This window comes from Nesoenas mayeri (assembly GCF_963082525.1).
Source record: "Nesoenas mayeri genome assembly, chromosome: 13".
In the NCBI taxonomy this organism is placed as follows: Eukaryota; Metazoa; Chordata; class Aves; order Columbiformes; family Columbidae; genus Nesoenas; species Nesoenas mayeri.
Genome location: NC_137550.1, coordinates 19,038,743 through 19,060,712, shown reverse-complemented (window position 1 = coordinate 19,060,712; position 21,970 = coordinate 19,038,743). Strand labels below are relative to the sequence as shown.

Here is a 21,970-nt window from a genome sequence, read left to right as displayed (position 1 = left end):
AACCATCACTGATATATTTTCTGTGCTGTTTCCCGCTCTGGGTTTAGCAAAGAAGGAATAATGACGCAGGTGAGATAGAAATACGCTAAATAGAGTTGAATGACTCCTCCTGCACTTTGCAGTGCAGCTAATTACACAGCAAAAAAGCACCTTTGACGTTCCTTTGCCTTCCTCAATAGGCTGCAAATAAAAGATGCATCAGCGAGCACCTTTTAAAGGTGAATGCCTCCTTGCAAAAGGAAAGTGCTACAGATTGGACACTTCCTGATGTTTCAGGGCTGCTGCTGGCACCCCAGGACAGCAGCAGAGAGCAGCCCTGCTACTCCCGATGCCGGAATCGTGGTGGGTTCTGCTGGCACAGCGGGAGCGCGAGGTGCTGAGCTGCGGCCAGCCGGGTCCTGAGGGCATCGGCACAGCCGTCCCTGTGTGCATCTGACAGGCACCAGCCCGGTGTCCCGCTCAGCCCGCTGACCGCTGTGCAATAAAACACGGGAAAGGCACACACGGCCCTTCCTGTGCCAGCTGGGAAGGCACTAGATATTTTCAAACGTTATTCTTTCCAAATGGGCGTGGGGAGGACTTGCATCCCACCAACGCACTTCTTAGAGGAATGGGCAGAAGCCCTTGTGCAACTTTGTGTAGCGTAGAGGAGCTTAAGTAGCTGATTATCCTGCGATTGTTTTACAGTGGAAAAGTTCAAAGGTGTCCGAGTGCCTGGCTGCGGGCGTTACCGTCATCTCAGCGTTAGGTTTTAGCTGAGTGTTTGTGCCGTGGCTAAACCCAGCCTAACGCAGAGCTGACCGGAGCGCAGCAGCAGAGCGCAGGGAGCTGCCGCCACCCCTGCAGCCCGTCAGCCCTGAGCGAGCGCCAGCTGGGGGCTATCCCCGCGCTTTCAGGGGTGATACTTCAAAAAACCACGAGATCAGGCTCCCGTGCCTTGATTTGCCGCAGGCGTCCCACGCTCCTATGTGCTAAGATAGACAGAATAGCATTTTTCTCCATCAGCTTTCAGCCGCGAGGCAGCTGGAACACCGAACGCCCGCGGAGGCTGCGGCACAGGTCACCCACCTTGTACCGAGAACCGCAAGCCTTGCACTGCTGGGCTCGCTGGCCGGGGCCGCGGCAGCCGAGAAGCTGGCGGTTCCTTGGCAAAGCTTGATCTAAACCATATGGCCCAGCAAGGAGATGGTGCTGGAAATCTTTATAGAAAACATTTTACAAAATGTAAACAACAGATTTTCTACACAGAGATGAAGATGGAGATTAATGCTTGAATTATCCTGGATAATTAGTGTAGCAGGTAATTATTTAAAATCTGGCACATCTGTGAATACATCACTTTGACTGAATTAGAAAATTCTGGCAACTGCTACAGTAAGATGGCTTTAGCAATCCCATGGGGAAAACTTTATGGGAGATTAATTCTCACTTCAAATGGCAAAGATTTGCAAGAGGATTATGTGGCCAGTATGACACATTCACATTGTGATAGTAAGTGATACATTTTTTTTTCCTAACAGAGAAGCAGAGTGCTGGTTTCTTTGACTTTATGTGTTCTTTGAGCTTTAGGGCTCAGCCCTCTTAAGAAGTAGAGTGTTTTATAGCTGAAATGATGAGCAGTGCTTGAAAGAAAATGGTGACAAGAACGAGGGCAAGAGCAACACAAGCTCAAAGAGAGAACAGTGAAATCCAAACTTGGGTTTAAATTTGTAAAGCGGCAAGGTCACGCTTGCAAAGCTGGTGGATATGTTTCTTTAGCTTATTATAAATGTTACCAAAAAAGCTGTTGTCTAAGAACGGTGTATGTGAGGATCCTGTCCTCGCTGTGTCTCTGCCTGCGCTCCCTGGGCAGGGGCAGAGCCCCCGTGCTCCCTCCTGTCCTCTCTGTTAGGAAACCAAACGCTCTGAAAGCCTCGCGGAGTTCGGTCCGTGCTTGCTGGCCCCTGTCCATCTCTCACCCGCCTCTGTCGATCAGCAGCTGGAACAGCAGCTGGCACTGACCTGGGTTTGCCCATGGCTGCGCAGCTCTGCCCCGGCTGGGGAAGGGAAGGACCCTCAGCTTGGACTCCACGGGCATTCAGGAGCTCGCTTGGAGCGTTTACCCACGTACAATCTCTGCGAGAGCTTTGATGCAAAGCAGGCTCAGGCTCTGGCAGCTCTCAGCAATGTAGATCTGGTGCAGTGGCCTGCAGGCACTGGGGGGATGCACCAAAAACCGGGAGCATGGCTGGTGGTCCGTGGGCCACATTCACAGCCAGTGTGCTGAGTGATGCGCCGGCTGTAGCTCACAAGTGCTTCAGGTTTGAATTAGGTATCCTGGTACTCAGCACGGAGAAAGCTGTCGTTTTGCGTGCAGATTGCACTGCTTACAGCACTAAAGAGAACTCTAACCAAGAAAATGGTGGTTTCCTGGCACACAAAGACATACTCAGTAAAACTGAAATGTCTCTTTGCTATGTATTTCCAACACAAAACTGCTGCCAGGAGCTCTCATCTGATTCGCTCAGGTTCTCAAAACATCAAGGTGAAAAACTGAGACAGGCTGAGTTGGTAAACCCTGGGGAATTCACAGCAGCAGAAAAGAGAATGAAAAATACTTCGAGCTTTGTACAGAGGGTCTGTCGTTTCAGGGAGGTTGTATTGCACTTGTTGACTCAGACGGCACAGGAAGAATACAGGAGAGGCTGAAAGCAGCATCCACCGGCCTCACCCACAGACAGACACGTTTAGATCAACAGGGGTTTGCTCAGATCAACCACAAGTTTCCCAATGAGAAACTCGCAGGGGGTTTCACAGGCTGCCCTGCACCTGCCCTCAGCCCGCGTGCTCCCCGTAAGCAATTTAAAAATGAAGGAACAAAGAAAAAACACTCTGTGCAGAAAAGCTTTTTTAGCCCTTTTCTTCCTTCCTATCCCAGAAACGAATCTGCAATCCCCAAGCTGGAGATGTGCCTTATCCTCCTCTACAAACAGCATCCAACACCCATTGCTAACTCACCTCTGCCCAGGACATCTTTATAACGTGCTGAAGGAAACTGCTGCCAAGTCACCACACCTGATCCCTCCCCACCACTGACAGTGGACCTTTGGTGGACCTTTATGGAAGGGAAGGGTGGATTTATAACCTTCTCCAAACCACCTTCTCCCTTCGGACTCCTCAGTAGGACATTTACTTCTGTGTTGACAAGGAACTTAAAATACACGTCTCAATCCAAAATAACAGTGTGCACTCTCCTTCAGCTACTGCCTTACCCTAAACTCTCCAGCTGCCCCAGGTGGTGCTCTTGGTGTTGCCAGGTGTCTGTAGTTCCTGCACACTCTGGGTAGAGCTTACTCACAGCAGGGCTGAGTAACCCTGTGCTGTTCTCATGCAGCTATTCCCCTCCAAAATGCTTTCAATGCTTGAACCAGCAACGTCTGCAGCCCCCAGAGGGTGTTCCCTGGTCGTGAGCATGTCCAGGTGGAGCACAGAAAAGCCGCAGCTCGGGCCCTTTCTCTGCCAAGAGAGGTTTGATCTCCTGCCTGTCCTCCCCGGCAGCCCCGTGGCTCACCTGATGACCATCGTTTTTCTTCTGAAGACCGTTCTAACTGAAGCTGTGCAGACCAGGGAACGTTCAGGTGGAAAGATGGGCATGAGGGGCAGCCAGCCCTGCTGCTGGAAGGGCCCGGGACAGCTCTGCCCTTCACTCTGGGCACTTGTCAGGTACGAGGTGGCCGGCGGGCTGGTTGTGGAGCTTGGAGCACTAAGCTCCGCAGCTGTGTGGCACGAGCTTGTCCTGCTCTCCTCCAGCTGAGTTGCTGCAGCCTGCAGGTAGAGACAAACAAAGAAAACATGAGCAGGACTTATTATTTATTTCTACTGCTGCAAAGTGCATCTTTTACTACCCAGAACCTTATTTCCACCAGTATCAGCTTCCAGTGCTTCATGGTGATGCTGCAATTTCCCTGCTTACGGGGTGTGATCATTTCTGCGGCAGAAAGGGGCCTGGCAGGCTGCTTCCCTGAGTCTGCCCACGGCTTGAAGACAACCCTTTGGGTAAGCTGGCAGGGACAGCGCTGTTCTGGGCTGATTCAGACCATCTGCAGAGAGTAACGTGCTGCTGGGCCACTGAGGCAGTCATTTTAAATCCAGAGCTACACGTAATTTGAATATGCTACTAAAATGGAGTTCAGCTGCACCTCACTGTCAAAATATGAACGTATTTTATGTGTGACAGAGCACTGGAGCACTAGAAAGCCAGCGTGGTAAATTTTGGGCATGGTGTTCAGCCATATTTTATTAATCTTGCTGTGCTACACTTGACCGCTTGGTTCTGCGAGTTGCCCTGCAGCCCAGCACCGCTCTCAGGTGGGCTGCTCCTTCCAACCCGCGCAGAAACTTCAAATCCCACATTGCCCTCTTCTCCTACCTTGTACCATTACTTAGCTTAGATCATTATGGCTTTGGTTTAATCTTATGTCAGACGCTGTTACGGTAAACACTGAGCAGCTAAAATGTCACAATCATCAGCTTAGCACTACACTCCACAATAACAATACACAAATTTACCATGGAAGTTCAGTGCACTATTGTAAGCTGTGTTCAGCACTGCTCGGCTTGAAGGCTTCAAACTATTTCCTTCCTTTTCTGTCTAATGTCAGAATTTCTGCAGAACATCCAAAACGGTGGCATTTTTTAACTTTAAAACTAGCACCAAACAGCATGAAATCGCTTTGGAATAGCTGCAGCATCCCTGAATCCAGGCTGGAGGTTGATGTCTCTGCCCTGGTGGTGAAGGGAATGTCCACTTTGTTAACGGGCAGAACAGGCTGGTGACCCCGCAGCTCAGACTGCAAATAGCTGTGGTCTGGGGATCAGTCACCCTTTTGCAGTTTGTGAGGTCACTGTCTTGCACAGGTTCAGTTTTCCCTTCCAGGGGACTGTATGGAGCTTGTACCTATCCATGCAGCACTGAAACGATGCTCTTCACTTTCCACTTTTACTTTTTGGGGTGAAAAACACTCAAGCATGGCAAAAGCAAACCAGCATGGTGATAATATAAATGGAAAAAAACCCTCAAACCCAACCAACAGTAGAACATCTCTTGTTTTGTGTAAGGATAATGCAGAGGCAAGATTTAAAATACAGCACGCATAAAATGTGTCACTTCCTTGTAAGAACTGAATTACTGGATGCTATAAACCCCAAACAAATCACAAAACACTATGAAAGATCTTTTTTCCAGGGAAGAATAGGAAAATTCATTGAATTTAGACATGAGAAGCAACAGGTTGCGATAATAAAAGTGCTAGCAAAATAAGAATGATGTGTTTTCTTGCTTCTTGTATTGACAAACTAATAAGCGCAACCTCTAAAGGACAAAGGCGAGTTTTAGCACGTGGAATTATTTGTGCTGAATATGGTGACCATCTAATTTCTCAGTGGCTGGTGTTTTTACGCTCTAGCTGTATTTCATGTTTTAAGTACACCCCCAGGGAGGGAGATGGAAGCGGCTTTGCCTGCGGCTGGAGAAATCCTTTATTGCTCACATTAGCTGCTGAGCCGCAGGCGCTTGCTCCAGGAAAGCCTGCCCGCAGCCACTGACCTCCTTCCTTCTCCCACAGGACCATGCGGATATCGAGTGGAAGTTTGCACGGACGAAGCTCTGGATGAGTTACTTTGATGAAGGTGCCACTCTGCCCCCTCCTTTTAACATTGTCCCAAGTCCCAAGTCAGTCTGGTACCTTTGCAAGTGGATCCACAATCAGCTGTGCCCAGGCAGCGACTCTGACAACGAACAGAAGAGGCATGAAAACCTCAAATCATTCACAGTAAGGAGCTGCATGGGTTTATACTTCATTTTTCAAGGGTTCTAGTGCAGGTTCAGGATGGCGAGGGCCACTGCTCCACTGGTGCAGTGGAAGGGGCCGGATCAGAACTTGCTAAGGGCCATCAGGAGCTCTGAAGTCAGGACTGCCCAGGTAACACACCTGTGCCTTTGTCTTTGCAGGAGCGGCACGCGGACAACCTGATTCAGAATCAACACTACCAGGTAAACTCTTGATGAGCACATCAAGTTTTTACTTGCTGTTTCTTCTTCCTGCTCGTTTTTTAGTATCTCTATTCTTGCTTGCTTCTAGAATATATTTTGATAGGCATAGGCCATCTAAGAGGATTTTGCTTATCATGGATTAAAACATTTCCTCATTAGAGGTGAGATGGTTCAGTAAATCTCTCCCAGCCTTTCACCCCCTCTGAAGTACTGGAAGACTTACCAGGGATGCGGTGACATCCCCGTGGCCATCAGAAGGGCCAGGCTGTCACACCATCCTGGTTAACACTGTTGCTGCACCAGCATTTTCACACACTCTCGAAATGTTCCTCTGCTGCTCTTTTTTGTAAAGCATCCCTAACTCAAACAGCGGTTGGGATTTGCTTCTGGTTTGGACAGCTCAGGAAGGAGGGATGGTTCCTTTGGGGAATCGTGCTGCTTTTGTTCATCCTCAGCCTGCCGGTCATCAAACGCTCATTAAAGTCAACCTACAAAAGGATGAAACTGTATGGAAAATAACAGCTTCAGTACTTGAGTTCAGTGTGATGTATTGCACCAGCATGCTGGAAGGAAAACACATTCTGCAGAATGTCAGCTGCTATGTTAGGCCACAGTATCAAAAACCACTAGTAGTTTGTCTTACCCGAGACATCTCCTGTTTTTTGAAGAGGATTTTTATCCAAAAATTGTTGATTTTTAACACAATTAGTCACCTTTGACAACAATTTGCTACTTAAAACCTTGGTGTGGAGACCATCTTCACCATTGGTGTTCCTCAGACTTGTTATCACTTGATAAACAGTCTTCAAATGGCAAGATCAGCCTATGAGGGTACACAGCATACACCCGTGAGACTGGTAATCCTACAAACTTTCAGCAGCTGAGATTAAATGGCTTGACAACATTTAAGAATATCAAGAATTTGTTTCTCAACAACTTTAAAACTGAGTATTCAAGATCAAAGGTATATAGCCCTTCCCAACAGTTCGTTTGGTTCAAAAGAAAGCGTTTATTTTCTACCAGTAAGTAGTTTTCTTCATAGACAGCAGAGTCAGGACAGCCAGCGTCAGTGAGAACTCAGGGAAGCGCACTGAGTCTGCTCCGAGCCAGCAGCTGAATCACTCGTATTCTTTCCTATTCCAGGAAGTGATAAGAAATCTTGTGAAAAGATACGTCGCAGCAATGATAAGAACTTCCAAAACCAATGAAGGTTTAACTGAAGAAAATTTCAAGGTAATTTATTATTCCTTGAGATATTTGTTATTCATATTATTATTTATTTATATGAATTCAAGTAGTCGCTTGCAGAGTTCGCACTAACTTGTTAAGGTGATTTGTAACCTGCTGTTACTGGAGCAGGGAATATATATGAAGTGCACATGGGGGTTTCCTGAGCAGAGTATATTATTATTTGAGTTACTTCTCGTGGATCATCTCCCAGATTTTAATATGCAACATGTTATGTAGACAAAAGCATTGGAAAATGGTAGGAATGAAGTAGCTGATTGGAGTCAACATGACACACCTAATTCAAACTCAAAGCAAGCCAAAACCAAACCTGGGTTAATGGATGTGAAGACCACTTAGTAACAAAGTTAAAGCTGGTTCTATCAACTAAACAGGATTCCTGCCATATTTTGAAATCTCAGCAGCGTTTTACCTCTCCTAGATCTGTGTTATTTGCCTTTATTTGGGGGGTAGAGGGATGGGCAGAGGGAGTTGGTCGGAAGGGCCAGTCCCACAGCCTCTGGAGACAACTTTCTTATTGCCTCCAGTTGTCAGGATCACCAGTGTATTTGTGTGTGTGTCACTGGATAATGAAGATGTCTGTTGTATTCCTGTGTGACTGGGTATCAGCCATTTGCATAACTCTGATCAGCTCTCCCGAGAGAACGTGATCCTTCTTTCCTGCCACAGATAAAACTGCTGAGTGTAACCAACTTCTTTCTCCTCTTGCCCTAGGAATTAAAACAGGACATCTCCAGTTTTCGCTATGAAGTTCTTGACCTCTTAGGAAACAGGAAGCCCCCCAGGAGAAGTTACTCTACCAGCAGCACAGAGGTGTCCCAAAAGGATGAAACAAATGAGGATGGGGCTGGAGAAAAATCCAAAGCCAAGAGCGTGTCTTTCAATGTAGCCAACAAAAAAAAGGACTTCAATGTATCTGCTTTAATTAAAACTATGTCTGGGATCGATATGGTGGAAGAGAAGCCCAAAAGCAATGGGATCAGTAAGCGATCCTTCGTCCGAAATGGAAATAGAGTCCAGAGACTTTCCAGCTCCAAGAAGGAGTCCTTCAAGAGACTGGGCCTGCTCTTCTCCAAGATGAACGGACACGTACCTGAACCAAGTTCAGAACCCATGTACACAATTTCAGACGGAATTATTCAGCCACACTACATGTGGAAAGACATTAAATATTCTCAGATTGATAAAGAGAAAGAAGAGAATTGTTCCAGAAGTGAAATTAACCTCAATGAGGTGGACTACAGTGGGAACACGAGACTCAGAGGACAGAGCAAGGAGTGCCCTGTGGTTTGTACCAGCTCCCTTCACTGTGCTTCCAGTATTTGTTCCTCTAATTCCAAACTTATAGACTCATCAGAGGATGTGTTTGATTCATGGGGAGAGGCTTGTGACTTGTTTATAAACCAGTGGAAAGATGGGCAGGAGGATCATGTTACAACTCGGCTATAAGTAAAGCGCTGGAAAAACTTAGCCAATTATTTATAATTGTTTGCTCTCATCTAATTAAGCATTACTATTTCCTTTCTGTCCACAGGTGAAAAAGAAAGTGCAAAAGTACTTACGTTAGCCTATTTTATAGCCATCTACACCTTTAATTTACTTTTTTTACACTCACAAATACTAAAACTAAACATTTCACCATTTATAAGATCACTGTACACCACAAATCCCTCCAGATGCAATCTTAGTCTACAAAACCCACAGACTCCAGACAGGCTGGTGGCTCAGACAAGGGTTCCTTCAGTGCTCTACCCATCATCCCATCGCCACTGGGGCGTTGCTGCTGCTCCCCAGCACCACGGGCTCTGGTCCTGCTCAGTTCTCGGCAGCACAGCCCGCTGTGCGCAGTGGCGTGGCGGGAGGCTGAGAGTCACACTGAAAATCTTTTTAGAAAGAGCTTCAACTCATAATTGGCTTTTTGTTTTCTTTAAGCAATACAACTTTTGATTCTTCCTGCTGTATGTATTTTTTCAGGTTATTACATTAATATTGTAAATTGTTACTAAATAAGAGACCCCTTTGATCATCCAGCTAGAATGTGTTATGATTTGCTTGTTTACCTAATTCCCATAAGAAATGCCCCCTGTAGGGAGTAGAATGACCTTGCGGTTGGGCTGGCAGTGGCGCCTGGCCTTGCTACCAACTTCTGCACAGATTAATTGATCCCCAACCAGCTGCAGCTGCTTGAAACACAAACCTCAGTGTGGTTCTCCTGTTTCTAATGGGCTGAACCAAACCCCAGCCCTTACACCCACCCCCTGAGCTGCATCTGGTTTTTGAAATACCTAATCTTGCTTCTACTGCTGCATTTGCTTTTTGCTGCCTCTCTGATGGGTGTCAGGATTTAGGAAAAAAACCACCTTCCTGGTATATGGTAAGTGCTAAGAGATCATCTCCTCTGGGCCTGGGAGCTGCATTTCTGAAAAGCAATGTAAGCAAGAGCAACTCACCCAGGAAGCCTCTGCGGTTCCTTTTCTAACATGCATCACAAAGGGAGTGCAGCAGTAGATGTTATCTTTTATTTCCCCTCTTGTGGTGGTGCCTGGACAGGGCCCAGCAACCTCACTGCTTTGTCCTAAGGAGGATCAGAGGGGAGAGAACACGACCCCATCAAGGGCAGAACCATCAAGTTTTTAACAGTGATTTTTTTTAACAGTATGACATTTGAACTTTCTTCTGCCATGTTGCTAAGGAACACAGATGATTGGCACTTAACAGCTACCACCTCAGCGCAGCTATTCATCAGCTGCTTTCTTGGAGGAAGGAAGTCCTGACCAGGGGCTCAGAAATGCCCCGTATGACAGAGCTTCAGCGTGTTCCCAGGAGAGGTTACATGAGCTGGACCACATCCCAGGAGCGGCTGCAAAAAAATCTCTCACCTTTTCTGTGAACTGGGCTTTGAATTGCACTTGTAAAAGCGTAATGCTGGGAAATCTACACCTCCCATTGGCACTGGTCAGGTTTTACCAGTGAGGGGCAGGAGCAGCTCTCGTGGCAGCACAGAGGGGCGGGAGGAGAGGGATTCTCACTCTAGCAGTGCCCACAGACAAGGTGGATATTCTGAATTTTAAAACTGGCTCCTTCCTCTTGTTAAAGAAATACACCTTGTTGGGTTTCCCCTTTGGGCACCTATACAACGTTACCTAAAGGTCATGATGGAGCACACCTACATCAGAGACGGAAATGTGAACAATGCAGCCGGCTCCCGTAGCAGGGTTGCAGATGCCAACACACCAGACTCAGGGGAAGGTTTCAGGACAGACCAGGAGGTGGAGACCATAGCTCTGCTGTCAAGAAAAAAGAGCAGGGAGAGGCAGGCTCAAAACTGTTTCTGTATTCCTTGCATATAAACGACACCAGTCTCATTGCCAGCATGCAGGATAAGGCCCAAAATATTTAAGCCTCTATATGTGTTAGTTAAGACAGAGTGAAAAGCATTTTTGTATCAATGGATTTCAGGGTTCCATACTAATTGCAGGGCTAGAGTTCTCTTTGAAAACTGTATCCTCTCTTCCTTTCCGAAAGGCTGAGCAAACCAACATTGGCACTACGCAAGGACACCTGCAAAATCTGAGGGTCACAAGCAGCTTGCTGATCATTCGAAGAAATCCAGCACTCATCTTCAGACAGGCAAAGCCAATGATAAGAGCTGCAGTCAGAACCAAAATGCAATTTGCAAAGCAGCTCACATGAATAAACCCCACTGTTGACTAAACCAAACCGAGCACATTTCTGGAAAGAGAAGCATTAGCAAGAGCTGCACAGGGGGATGCAGAGTTTGAATCATTTTATGCCTCAACTAACCCCACTGCAGTTTACGAACTGTACTTGACATGGGGCCAGCAAATCTTTATGGTATTTCCTGTGTAACGAGTAAGAATGAAAACAATTCCGATGTGGTTGTGCAGATGGCATCAGGTGAATTTGAGGCTGGGGCAGAAGCAGGGCTCATATCCTCGGACAGGAGAAAGCCTTTTAAGTTTACCACAAGAGCAAGCACGCTGCTACTGGTGATGATTATATCACATCATCCCCATGCAGCACTGCATTAACAGGGACAAATAACACAATGAAACACAATTAAATCTAGAGTGGTGCCACCCCCCAAATGTAAAAATGACACCAGGCAGTGCAAGTCCCTTCTGTGCCAACTACGTGAGTCATATTCCCCTGCGGTGTCCTGAAAGGGCAGGGGGTAGGAGCTGCCGCCTTGGGAAGGAATGATGGATAACACTGGCTCTTAAAAACCTCTCGATAATGTCATGTTAAAGGCAAGAGGTGCGTCACAGGGCTGCACAGCTGGGGCTCCCCTGGGCTTTGTTTCACGACTCGGATACTTCCCAGCTCCCAGCAATGTGCTGGTTTGACCTGACACAAATATTTGATTTGGCTGCGATTAACACACGTGTCCAGGAGTCTGCTGAACTGTCAGTCTGGTCCCCCAAAAGGCAAAATTCTGCTTGATTGCATCTATGCATCCCCTTTGGTAGCAATAGACGTCATAGCAGCTGGTCAATTACTATTATTATTCTAAACCAGGAGCTTCAGGGAAGTAAAATTAAACTATGTTGTGAAAAATACATTCAATAAGCAAACCTTTTTTTTAAAAAAAATTCACTTCCAGTCTCAGTATTTGGCATTTTGCTAGCAGTTTTGTGTTTGCAGTTGCTCAAAAAGAAAACATGCTTTAGTGACAGTTATTCCTCCCTTCAGAGAACCCAGTGAACCACCCGTGTGCTGTCTGTGCAAGCGAGCAGGGCAGGAGCTGATGGGACACCTGGAGATTGTCCTGTGAGCAGTTAAACTGTTCCTTGGCTTGGGTTCAAGATGCACAGCTGTGCTCCAGCTGTTACATGCCTGCCCTTTATTCTGGGGGCTTCAATAATAATCCTTAGACATACGCAAGGAATTTGGAATTGGGAATAACAGGGATCTTGACCACTTCCCCTTTCTTTAGGTTTCTTGCTCCTAAAGTTGCTTTATTTCTCACCTCCCATTCCTGGCTTTTTAGAGCAGCACACCTATAAACGATCACCAGTTAAAAAGTTATCAAATAACATCCAGGGTTAAGAATATCCAATAGAGCTGAGAGGTGTTTGTACTCAGGTCAGAGACTGAAGTTGCTTCAGAAACAAGACATGAACTGTCGTATCTGTGCAGATTATTTGGATAACCCTATTTGTGTATTATTCACTTACCGGTATATATGTAAATACGCAAGTATTTGTATATGTGGCCCCCAGGGAGGAAGCACGTGCAGCAGTTGAAGTGCAGGATGAGAGAACAGGGCTGCTGAGGTCCCATCCCGGCTCTGCCACCGATTCACCTGTGACCTTGGGCAAGTCACTCAGCCCCTCTAACGCCTCAGTTTCCCCATCTGTAAAATAGGGATAATAATACTTACCTACCTCGCAGGGGGGTTAGTTCTTTATTTATAAGCACTTTCAGATCTTCAAATTAAAGGCGCTATATACAGAAAGCAGTTAAGTATTTGTAGCAGTAGTATGTACTTTTATTTTCTTAAAACTAATTCAGGTTAGGATTTGACTGTATGTCTGTTACAGTAATTTTCCCTATAGAAAACTAGCATAGTTTCCCACAAAGGGAATTTAGGGGACTTCTGCAGTAGACAGAGAGCAGGAGCAGCATACCCTGGACACCTAGACTCTAACACCCTTGCTTTTGTGATTTATGTCTCACCCTTCATGTCACCTTACTGTATTTGTGTTTCATCCTTTTTCTGATGGTACATGTAACATAATTTTTAGAAGAAACAGCCACTGTAAATATTAAGAGTATTTAAATAAATATATTAATGTATAAACATAAAACCTTACCTTTTAAAGAGATTAAAAATCGGTTGATGCACAGACTTCTGTCAGCACGGGGACATTCCACAGGCAGCCCAGCATCACGCACGTGGCACAGTACTGGAACAGGGCTGTAGGAGAATTCCACCACGTCATCACCTCCTTCACGTTCCCCGTTCACCCCAGCAGCACAAGGGCAGCCAGTTGTTGTGCAGGTGACACGGTGTCCCGGGAGGGCACAGGGGCCACGGCTGGAGCACAGTCATCCTGCTGCCTGTTCTCCCCTGAGGAGCAGGAGAGGCAGCTCCCAGGCAAGCAGCTCGGGCCGTGCTGTGTCCCCAACCCCAGGGCTGCTGGAGGAGCCTTTCCTGGGCAACAGGAGACTGTCTCCTGTGTCCCTACGAGGGGGCTTTTCACCCCGATTTCTCTGTAGGTACAAGTTGTTTAGTGCTTACTTGGGATAAAGGGCTTTGGTTTGAGTGAGAGGAGCTCCAAGATTTGATTTGCACACTGAGGGCACTATGAGCATTCTGAGCTCCCTTCCAGAAACATGAGCAGTTGCAGGGTATCTACACCCCATATATGGACAGTTCCTAATAGTGTAAGCAGGGATCTGATTTACTTTTAGGTTTTCTAGCAGTTAGAAAACTACCCGAGTACCTGCTGCTTCCATACAATTAAGTCTATGTCCCATTCCCCTTGGGAATACTCAGCTTTGTTTTGATATTTCTACTTTTTGAAAGGCCAAAATCCCAAAGCAAAGCATATTTCCATTAACTAGGAAGAGGCGCAATTAGTTTAATTTCTGGCTGATTTCTCCTTCCAGCCGCTCAGCCGTCCTGCAGCACGCGGACACTTTGCCACAGACCCACGAGAAGGCTCTGTGCAGCCCCAAAGCCACATCTCCCACTCCCATTGCAATTCCACAACGAGAATAGCAAAAAATAAGCAAAACCACCCAAAACACTAGGGCTGCCTAGAATTAATGAATGTTGCTACTTAACTGAAAGCTCTCTGGAGCTGTTTTTGGGGTGGATGTGCTGTCGGGGCCTCTTCTTCCTGCAGCCTGCCTGGCTGTGCTGGAACCATCAGTGACTCTCACTCATTTAATAGGAAAATTAATTGGAGTCAGTGAGACTGCAGTGAATAAATCAGCTCACCAGAGAAGCATATGAAATAAACTTACCAAAATAATCTGTAGTTTTCAGCGAATGTCTAACTTGAAACGTGACAACTATAGAGTCAGCCCCTTACTGGAGTGTTTGTTGGAAGAGGAGGTGGGAGCACTCTGGGCTACCACATTAGCATGTTTTCCAAACATTTGTAATTTGATTCAATTTCATTTTCACACTCCTGCTTTCTGCATTTCAGGCCATTACACTTGTACAAGCAAGTTATTTATATCTCATTTACATAATTGCCTCCACCCAGAACAACTACTGCTCTGCAGTAAATTCATTATCAAAACGAACTGTTTTTAAAAGAAAACATGCTTTATCTAAAAAGTATATTTAAAAGGCAGAAGAGTTTGATCCTTATCTTCTCAAAGTTTTATAGTACTTTATGCTTCAGGGAAACATTTTTACCTGCTCTGGTTTTCTAAGGTGTGCAAAACAAAACAAAACACCCCAACCACAACAGCAATAGGAACCCGCTGACCCAGCTCCAACCACCCGCAATTTAAAGAGCCAAAGTGATCTGGCAGTTCTTTACATCCCGACCCTTCTCAACCAGCAGCTCACCCACCACGGAACGCAGTGCAGCCCATTCCTCCGTCCTCCTTTCACATGGCTTATTCTGTTTATTTGCAGGATTTGTTTTCCTCCTCCCACTTAAAGCATTTCCATATCAGCATGAACTGTAAACCAGAAGAAACAACGTGCTTAGGACAAGATCAATCGAGAAGCTGGCCTTTTGGCACATTAGCTAACAGAACACTGTGATACCTTCAGCTAACAGATTGGATTGCCTTTTGACTATAAACAGTTGTTTTTGAGCAGGGGGGCACTTTTTGTTCTAGCTATTTCTTGGGTATTGTACAGTCTTATTTAAAAACTACTGAATGTGTTTATAAGGTGGGTCTGGGACTGAGAGGGTGAGGGATCTTTGAGAGGCAAACAACGGGAGCAGATGCTGAAGTGCTCTGTTTTCTATATGGCAAGCCCTAGAGACTCAGGCTTACTCTGCAAATAGGTTTTTAGCAATCGAGTTTTAATATCAAATTAAATATTCATTTAAAAAAAGCTACCACAGAAACAGCTTCACACCTGAACGTATTTTAAAATACCATTCTACTTGACAGGATAAAAAAGGTGAGGCTTTTTTCACCCTCTTTAGTTTCGGTCAAAAACTTGATGGCCTTTTCCAGGTAAAAGAGCTTCTAGATGGTGTAAGAATTTTGCACATACAAAGACAGAGTAGGAACCTCAGCATTTGCCAGTGGAGCAGGAACAGCCACCCCGAGAGACAGGGGAGAGCAAAGGGGAAGAGCAAAGAGCAAAAACAACCGCTTAGTTTTATGTACTTTTCTACTTGCATCTTTTCTGTCCATAGTGCAGACTCCATGTCATACCCTCCTATTACATGTAAAAATGAAATGATGTACATAATAAATAAAAGTATTTATTTTATGTGTATTTTTAGCTTAACTGTAAACTGAAAAAAAAAAGCATTTACTTTTTTTTCCCAAAAATATAAGCCTATTGAAATTCAAGGTGTTTCTACCTTTTCAGATGTAACATTTCCAGCTGCCTATTGATAATAAACATTTATTAACAGCAAAAGGTCTGACATTTTAATAGGTTTTTTAAAGTCAAATTTAGCAGAGACTTCAAGGGCTGTCAGTGGTCAGACGAGCACCTGAGGCCTCCAATTCTATAGAGACTTAAATTGGTATTTACATTAAAAAAGACATGGCACAGTCCTGCTTACCTGCAATGAAGTTGGCCACCCCGATATGAGCAAATGTTCATGGGCAAGAGCTGAACCCCTGGCTGTGAAAAAATACCAACCCAAAACCATCACATTCTGTCTAAAGCACAAAACACAAAACCACTGGAAGTGTTGGTAAATAAAATGTGACACACAAATGCAATTACTCCTGTACAAAGAAGTTTAAGCGTAACTCCATTTTAATTTGCTCCCCAAAGATATCCTTCAACTAGCACAACTACATCAGCCACATTGGAATATACAGCAATATGGCTAATAGTATAAAAGAGTCATTAATCAACAACATACAACTGTACTAACGTAACTTGCTCATGTAAAGCCATCCTCCAAACAAATCTCAGTAAATACTGGAGGCACGCAGATAGATTTAAAGAGGTTTCCATTAACTACCACAGGTTCTTAGTCAAACGTCCAGTAAAAGAAGTTTCCAGAAGGTAAACAACAGCAATATCCCTTTCTTTGAAACACAGAAGATTCCTGCACAAGGGAGAAAACATGGATGCACATAGAAATAAACACAGTCCCTGCCAAAAGCTGTGGCAAAACCCAGAACCAGTTTCACAGCTACAGAATTTTAAATGCCCACATAAAGACAGAAGGCTACCCTCTTCCTCCTTTTTTAATAGAAAAGGACATTTCAGAGGTAGATGTGCACATTCCCACTCACATCAGAAAGCCTACAAGTTCCATTTAAGGCACCCGGAATCCACAGCTGTGCTTCTTATTCCAGAAATGGGAACTGAACTGCACCCGAAAATGACAGATGTGCATAAAATACCAGATGTGACCATGGAGGGAGGTGGGAGGTGTGGGGAAGAAGTTTTGCAGTGTATCTTATATCCTCGTACTTGCACTTCCCGAAAAGTAATACAAATCACACATTCACACAGTCACCACAAACGTTAAACCAAACATGATTTGCTTTCAACTATGACAATATTCAAAAAGCGCACTGGTTTAAAAAGAGTCAGAAACCACAGTTTTAGATTTGACTGGAAAATGCAAATAGGCAGGGAAGGGAACAGGTAAAATATATGAAGAAGAGTACAGAGGGAGTTAGATGGTCTGTTAATTTCACCATTAGAGGATATTTCAGTTTCTCTAAAAAGACCCTTTTCTCTAACACAACTAAGTCAAGCAGTCATCCCAGCTATGTAAACAGAATGACACTTATCTTGGGGTAAACCCCAGCACCCCAAAGCTAGTGGCAAAATGTTCACCTGCTCCAGGGAAGGGAAGATTTAGCATCTGGAATAAAAGTATTGCCATAGGCTGAGCCTAACATGTAAACGCACCCTGACAGGAGGGGGGCACACGTTCCTGCAGATCACCACGCTTGTAGAGGTGACTAAGTTGCAGTAACCGGCTGTGTACGCGCTCCAAGCTTGTGGCTCATACTAGCTGAACTATTTCATACTTGCTGCAACTCAGCTGATGGAAATCTGGTAAGAAGCAGGGACTTGATGATGTGTAGGAGTTTCTAGATACTGGCCTGCCCTGCAAAATCTAATCCATGATCTTATTTCAGAGCTATAAACTCCTGGTTCAAGGGTTTTATCTTCCTACCTTATGAGAAAAGCAGTTACTGGGCCTGGATTTGTATGTTGAATATCTTCCATATATAATACAGTCTTTGGTGTAATTTTATAAAAGAGAAAGGTATCCAGCAGCACGCAGAGAGAACTGGAAGCTAAGAGTAAAACAAAACAGCTGAGCTAGGAAAATAACTTGCTGTAGGAATTGATTTGGTGTTCTGATGTGACCAAGGGGAAAGCAGAGCACAGGAGCGATAGCAGGCAATAGCCCAGCAGGTAATGCTGCTGGCAGGCAGAGCCAGTGTGGCTTTTCTCTAGAGTATTTATAATAATTACCTTCAATTACAGATGGATTTTACAATTCAAAAATACTTCAGGAATAGGCTCGTGCCTCTGTAGAACAGCAGTAACACAATGGATGTTAACACAGGCTGAATCAGAAGAGACTGACATACTTAAAAACACAAGAATCACACCCCAAAGAACAAGAACTACAGGCGATCACCGCTTCTTCCATCCCGCAGTTTCGGAAGAGAGGGGGCCTGGCTCTGAGGCTGTGCATCAGGGCCACAAAATCAGCACGGTGCTTGCATCTAAAGAGAGCATTCCGCAGCGCTGCCAGCTCACGGATCCGTCCTGCACAGCCTCCAGGTGTTCGTGTGAGCCTCAGCCTATCATATATAAAAGCATGGTGTGGAAAAGGAGGTGGCAAGCACAACCAGCACAGACTTGGCTGCACAACTCTGCTGTTCTGTTCTCCCTTTTAATGGCTGAAAACTCAGGCACAAAAATAAAGAAAAATTAAAAGAGATTTTAGGAGCAAGTTCTTGCTTTAAAAAAAAAAAATCATTATTATGCTACATACTTCACAAGAAGCCAAATAAAGAAACAAACAAACAAATCAATCATTTGAAGAAAAATAACTGTTCCCAATAGAAATCAATACTCATGGATTTTTCTGTGCTCCTATTTAATTAAAAAACATGGTTGCAAACTATATCCTGCTGCCTCCATTCACACCAGTTCTGCTGGGCACGAGAAACCCAGAACAAGGGTCTGGTACCAAATTGTAACAGAGCAATAGTCAAATATGCCAGAGCAAACATGTCTGGATGATCACCAGGCTGACACTGGGTTTCCCCACAAAAAAAGACACTGAGTCCATATCTTGGCACCTGCAGACCACACATATACTCCCCAACAAAAAAACTCCTCTCACACAAACCCCCAGAAGTCTGTGTCTTTATAGCGTATGACCAGGCAACTGGCCGTAGCAATTAGCCACTGGAACACTGAACCAGGAATCCGAGTAGCAGCAGGATCCTGCAGCCAGACCTGGTCATCTCTAGATGAGGAAACTGCTCAGTATGAAGCAGGTTAGTGGTGGTTTACGAAGAGCTGTGGCTTTTTTGACGGCTCTTTTAGTAAGTGGTATAGAGCTACTGTAGCGCAACACAGCTCTGGAAAGCAGAACTGAAATAAAGAGTCCAGCATTCACTTAAATTCATGCACTATCGTAAGCTCTTTTGTTGTTAATAAGGTGGCAGCATTTCCTGACCTACGGAGAGCATGTATCAAGTCACAGACATACCTCTGTATATCAAATCCATTTAAAAAGTTAACTGGCCACATGTTAAATATATTATTGCATCAATTAATGTAATTTTCTGGTATATCAAAGTGACCAACATGGCCACAATGGCCATGGCTACTACTAAATAACCCATCTACTTGTAGTGTAAGCAAAAACATGCAAAACCAACTTGACTCCAAACCAGAATTATCAGTCAGTGTTTCTAATGGGGAGGAGGAAGAAAAAAAAGTTAACTTCAGGAGACAAACTAATACCAGAAGATAAACCACCAACACTTTGCTATGAAAAAAGCAAGGCTGTCTCAGTGACAGCAGAAGAAAGGAGGCATTATTCACAGCTAAAGCCTGAAAGTGGAAGATATTCACTTCGGTGCTTGACAGCAACTGTTTAGGATATGACAGATGGCACTCGTGACTGAGGTGGAAACACACTTGATGACTCCATCATGGAGACTGTACTTAAGTCTGTTCCATTTTCAAGTTCATGAAATAAGTCACATGCTTTACCGGTTCCTTTAGGAAGTCAGTCTAGTGAATGCTTCTGCAGAGGAAAGAGGAAAATATCCTGTGGTTTCTTCTCCCTTTTCCAATAAATGTCTCTGGAAGTCCAGTGCTCCTCCAGAGGCAGCAATAAAAGACCAAGGTCCTAAATGCCACAAGGAAGGTGTAAAATCAAAAAAACAACCAAATAAACAAAGGCACAACAGCTCATAATCAAATTAGCTATTCAGGGGTCATCTTCATCATGCTTTTTTTACCTGGCTCTTTCATCTTGAAAAGCCATTATTAAACTGCCAAGTTAAATGTACAGTAATTAGAGATGTGAGGAGACAAAACAAAAGCCAAACTTGCAACCTTCCCAACAGAGCTGCCAGGGAAGGGACAGAGAAAAAGGGAACACTGAGAAAACCGAGGCTACCAGCAGCTTCTACAAGACCTAGCCTAATTTATCTAGATTCATTTCAGCCTTCCCCTCCCAAGAACACATTCACTGACGAAGCTTAGTCCAAGAAAAAATTAAGGAAAAGATAAAGTGCTGAGGTATGTTTAGGTAAAGAAGCGCTGCACATTTGCACAGCTTCCCTCTCCACCCTCCTCTTCGGAGCATTTAACATACCCCTTGTTCATAACTCACTGGTAAAGGAGGAAACGCAGCATCACCCTCTCCTTCAACTTCATAGAAAGTTATTGTTTCTTCTGGTCCTTGCGGCTCCTCTCCAGGCCCTGCTACAAACCCATACTGACATTCCTTGTTCACGCCCTGCATCTGGTGGCGGCTGCGGCTGTAGGAGCTTCAAAAACAAGAAAGGAGGTTAAGAATCACCACTGCCTGCACTTTCACCTTGGTTTCCTTACTCACTTGCAACTCTTCTCCCATTTGGACAGGCACAAGAAACCCATTTTTTGTGCCATTAACAGCCAACTCAACCCTCCACGTACCACCATTCTCCCCACCTCTTTGAGAGCAACTTCCAGAAAGAGGTTTATAGTCACTTACCAGGGCCTGCAGGAGAAATTGTCATAGCTCTGATAGCATCTCTTTCCTGGACTGGGGCACAATGCTATTTGAGGACCAACCATATTGTGCCTTTTTATAAATCAGGCAAATCCCCTAAGATTAAAGGGGGAAAGGTGCAATTACCAGGAAGTGTCTCTGAGATGGAACTCACTTGTAGTTTTACCTGTTCAACAGCACAAACTCTCTCCTAACTAGTCTGCAGCAAGGATGAACAGAAAACAAGTAGTGACCTCAGATTTTCAAGGCTTCATACCTTGGCACCCCAAATCCACAGTTGTGGCTCTGAGGAGGATTCTGAGGATGATAGTGTTCGTAAGGTGCCATGTTTCCACCACCCTGGGAGCAGTGAACTGGTGTAGGGTGCTCCTCATTACTGCCAAAAATAACTTCCCCCCATACTCCCTGCCACAAGGGTAGAAGTAGCTGTAGCTGCTGTACATGATCCAGTGGCAACGCAAGTCAAACAACTCATTCCCAGAATATTTCTGCTCCAGTCTGAGCACTACACATGAGGACAAGCACATGGAATAACCAAATTTTCTTTTACATCCCTAATCAGTATCTCAACTCAGGAGGGAAACTAACTGTAGGAAATAAGGGGAGAAGGGACCTGCCATGACTTTCTGCCTTCTGAAAAGAAATTTCTAGCAGAACACTTGGCATTGATGGCTAAAGGTGGTGAGGGGGGAACCCAAAGCAGAGACCTCCAACTCCCATGCAAATTCAAATTCAGGGACAACTGTCCCTCTTCTAAACATGAAAGCAAGAAAGCAGCAGTGAAGTTATAACTACTATTAAGTCACTTTAAGCCACAGCAAATGATGGCTTTTTTTATTAAGCTTTTTAACATCTGTCTTAGGTAGGTTAGAAAAAAAAAATAATGGGAAGGGAAGATGCAAGTGGAAATTTAAGACACCCAAAGTGCACAGCCGTAGTATGTGCACTCTACCTGGCCTCCCTATAGAAAGGGGAGATACTACAACTGGCTGAACTGCTGTTTGTGGGGGAACTGCTGTTGTGACACTGGCTGGAGCGGAGGCAGCAGAATTTGAGGAGAAGCCTGTAGCTGGAGCAGCATAAACACCTGTGGAGGTTGAGACTGCTGCAGAGTTCACCATCACCTGGAAAAGTCAGAGCATTCAGTACACTGCCTCTATAAAGAAGCAAAAGATTTGCTGAATAAGTGTCACTGCTGGTTTTCAGCGCCGCTGGAACTGAGATGGCACAAGCTGCACTTGTCCCCTTGTTTGTTATGCCAGGACAGGGTTCTGCCACCTTGACA

The 21,970-nt window shown here is 45.0% G+C and overlaps 1 protein-coding gene across 1 annotated transcript in view; it reads left to right on the top strand.

The window, feature by feature from the left end:
* The window catches only part of TRPC5 (transient receptor potential cation channel subfamily C member 5), a gene marked incomplete at both ends in the record, with an annotated part of 61,862 nt that extends 53,134 nt beyond the window's left edge, over positions 1-8,728 (top strand). The window contains 4 exons of the mRNA XM_080352915.1: positions 5,604-5,810; positions 5,990-6,031; positions 7,175-7,264; positions 7,994-8,728. Coding sequence (XP_080209041.1) covers positions 5,604-5,810; positions 5,990-6,031; positions 7,175-7,264; positions 7,994-8,728 — 1,074 coding nt within the window. The remainder of the gene's footprint in view (positions 1-5,603; positions 5,811-5,989; positions 6,032-7,174; positions 7,265-7,993) is intronic.
* Between the last annotated feature and the right edge of the window lie 13,242 nt (positions 8,729-21,970).